Below are 3276 nucleotides of genomic sequence, written 5' to 3'. Positions count from 1 at the left end.
ACGCCTTTGATAGAAAACACTTCCCACTTTTTAGTGAGATGTTGTGACATAAATTTAAATTAATCAAGATTTTAACATGAATATCGAGCACCGAATAAGAAATCATGAGTTAGGAGAAATTGAAATGAATGCAATTAAAGAAGCTTGATGAACAAGAGTTTCATCTGTTTAAGGACAGTGCTTGGTGCACTAGCAGACATATGGGTCCCATAATCATCACTACCTCCACCATACCCCTTACCCCCCCACCCCCTATCCCAACTATACATTCTCTGTAACCCCTTTTTACTCTATTCTTATTCTCATACATTTTCTTGAAATTTACTCACAGATTCTTGAAACAACCCCTTTTCATGGAACTACTTGATACTGGTGAAAAAGGTTCAAAAATGTCAAAGATGGAGCAAGACTACAACATGGACATGTGTAGTGAGGATGAAACTGAGCTTGAGTTGGGTTTAGGACTTAGTTTAAGCAGTGGGGGTGGGGGTGGTGGGGTGGGTGGTAAGGCTAAGAAGTCACCATGGGGTGAATATGGCAGGATTTTAACTGCTAAAGATTTTCCTAATGGCTTTTCAGCTGGGAGATCAATTAATGGTGGTGCTGCTTGTGGTGTTTCTGGTACTAAAAGAGCTGCTGATTTTACTGGCTCTACTACTGATGTTGGATCTCCTCCTACTGGTTCAAGGTTTGAAATCTCATATTTTTCATAAAAATGAGTTCTTTCCTTTAATATTAGTAGTTTTTATTTTACATGTTTATCTATGGTGGTTTGGGAAACAGCCTTCGAAATAGCCTCTTGCAGAAATTCCTTGTAAGACTGCATACAATATATACTTGTGGTCGAACTCTTCCCGACACCACGCATAGCGATAGCGGTAACTTTAGTGCACTGGATGCCTTTTTTTATCTATGGTGGTTTGGGAAGAAGAGTCCTACAGTAATCATCGGTAAAGTTGCTTTCATGTGACTAAAAGGTCATAGGTTCAAGTCGTAGAATTAGCCTCTGTGTTCTGACCCTTTCTTGGACTCTGTGCACGGGATGCGTCGGGCTGTGTTTTATCCATGATGTTATATTTAGTTTACTCAAGAACTTGTTTCTCTCAAAGGGTCTTAGTGAATTTTGGCTCTTATGTAAAGTTTAATTTTCTTCCTAGGATTTTTTGTCTTTGTGTCCCTTGAATTTGTTTTTGCCTTTGTCTTTTGTGTGTTTCATGACTACTCATGAAGCTATTTTTAGTTTACTCAAGAAATTGTGTATTCCTTTAAGGGTTTTTAATGATCTTGGTTTCATTTGTCACTAGGATTTTTGCCTTTGATGAGTACTTAAAAAGAAAAGTTCTTTCCTTCAATATTACAATTTTTTTCATCAGTTTTCATGTTTATGTATGAAGTTAAAGATTTTTCTTTTGTTTCTATGATTTTTTTTTTGTTGAATATATATTCCTTGAAATTGTTCTAGCTTTTGTCTTTAATGAGTTATTAGTTAATTTTTAATTACTGGCTGTTTACTCTACGAAGCTGGCAAAGCATGCATCACCTTGTTCATTTCATTACCTTTAATAAATCTTTAATCTAAAATTTGCCAAAAAGTTGCTTTTGGTTGCCCTGTCATTATGATGATAATCTATCATTATATTCCCTTTTATACAGTAATCCTTCTTTTAGTGCTACTTTGATATTTTTTGACAATTTTTTTGCACTTTTTGATAAAGAAAAAGATTCATTTTGCAAATATTCATATGCCCCTTTTCTTCCCCTGATGTTGCCCACATCTGGCTGTTACTTTCTGCACTTGGGTACAGAACATTATCCTTTTCTATTACTCCCTGTGTTTCAATTTGTCTGTTTGGTTTTGACTTGGTACGGAGTTTAAAATGGATAAAAGAAGATTTTTGAGTCTTGTGGACTTAAACTTAAGATATATAGATGGTATCAAAATGCATCTTACTCCTGGTCTTAAACATGCTACGTGGAAAGTTAGAATTAAAGAGTTGTCGATAAAGGAAAGAGATGTTTTTTTTTTCAAACGAACTAAAAAGGGAAGTAGGATGAACAAATTGAAACAGAGGGAGTATGTCGTTTTGACTTGTTCTTATTTTTAGCTAGAATAAGTTACAAAGTTCATGAATTTGGCTTCTTGATGGATGATAAGAGTACAAATGATGGTTCATTTATTTTGATTTCTGAAAGCAGTCAGGTTGTGGGATGGCCACCCATAAGGGCATACAGAATGAACAGCTTGGTTAATCAATCAAAGGTTTTAAATGCCGATGAAGACAAGGGAGCGGGCAGTAACGATAAGAAGGAGCATTCGAAGAAGAAAATCAATCACGGAAACACTAACGATGATGCAGCTTCTGCTAAAGAAAAGGGACATCTTGGTTTTGTGAAGGTGAATATGGATGGTTTGCCTATTGGAAGAAAGGTGGATTTGAATGCTCACACTTGCTATGAATCCTTAGCAGACACCTTGGAGGACATGTTCTTCAAGTCAACCAAAAGTATGCGTTCTGTTTCAAATTTCACTTCTTGTTTTGTTTGTTTAGAGATCAAGTGTAGTATCTGTTCTTATCAATTTAATTTACTATCGGATATGGTCCACGTAGCCCACGATATTAACTCAATTGTTTTAGGGAGACTTGACCAAGAATTCTCGCTCTTCGCCCATGCATTGCACTTTTGCACGGGCGTGGCTCACCCTAAAATCTTGTGTGTATTGGTTAGGATTAAAAGTATGTTTTACATGGTCGTTGTTGGTAAAAAGATCAGAGCTATTTATGTACTAAATGAAACGAGTCTATTGTATATTAGTGATTTTTTTGTTAAGATGTGATTGTTGATGTTCCATTGATTTATGTTTTGTAAAATAGGTGGTGAAAAGGAACAAGCAACTAATTCTTTTAAGCTCTTGGATGGATCATCTGAATTTGTTCTCACATATGAGGATAAAGAAGGAGATTGGATGCTTGTTGGAGATGTTCCATTTGGGTAAGAAATTCCTTTAATTATTACTATTTGATAGTTGAAGGGGAGCCTTAGAGTAACGGGTAAACTTGTTGTCATGTGTCCAGGAGGTCACGGGTTCAAGCCTGCATAGAATACACCCTTGTAGTGGGCCCTTCCTGGACCTTGTGCATAGCATTAGTGCACCGGCTGCCCCTTTTTAAGCCTAAGTTTTCGTCAACCCCCACCCACCCCAAAAAGGGGATATATTAGCAAAGTTGAAGTATTGATGATCTCAAGTATATATATATACATATATATATATATATA

General features: G+C 36.2%; 1 protein-coding gene and 1 pseudogene across 1 annotated transcript in view; both read left to right on the top strand.

Annotated features, from left to right (window-relative positions):
• The first annotated feature begins 292 nt into the window (after positions 1-292).
• LOC107864576 (auxin-responsive protein IAA13) overlaps positions 293-3276 on the top strand; it is a 4146-nt gene continuing 1162 nt past the window's right edge. The window contains exons 1-3 of the mRNA XM_016710990.2: positions 293-688; positions 2197-2504; positions 2874-2991. Coding sequence (XP_016566476.1) covers positions 354-688; positions 2197-2504; positions 2874-2991 — 761 coding nt within the window. The 5' untranslated portion in view covers positions 293-353. The remainder of the gene's footprint in view (positions 689-2196; positions 2505-2873; positions 2992-3276) is intronic.
• LOC124897456 lies at positions 2525-2704 on the top strand (annotated as a pseudogene).

Source organism: Capsicum annuum, chromosome 3, assembly GCF_002878395.1.
Source record: "Capsicum annuum cultivar UCD-10X-F1 chromosome 3, UCD10Xv1.1, whole genome shotgun sequence".
Classification (NCBI taxonomy): domain Eukaryota; kingdom Viridiplantae; phylum Streptophyta; class Magnoliopsida; order Solanales; family Solanaceae; genus Capsicum; species Capsicum annuum.
This window is presented reverse-complemented; position numbering and strand designations above follow the sequence as displayed.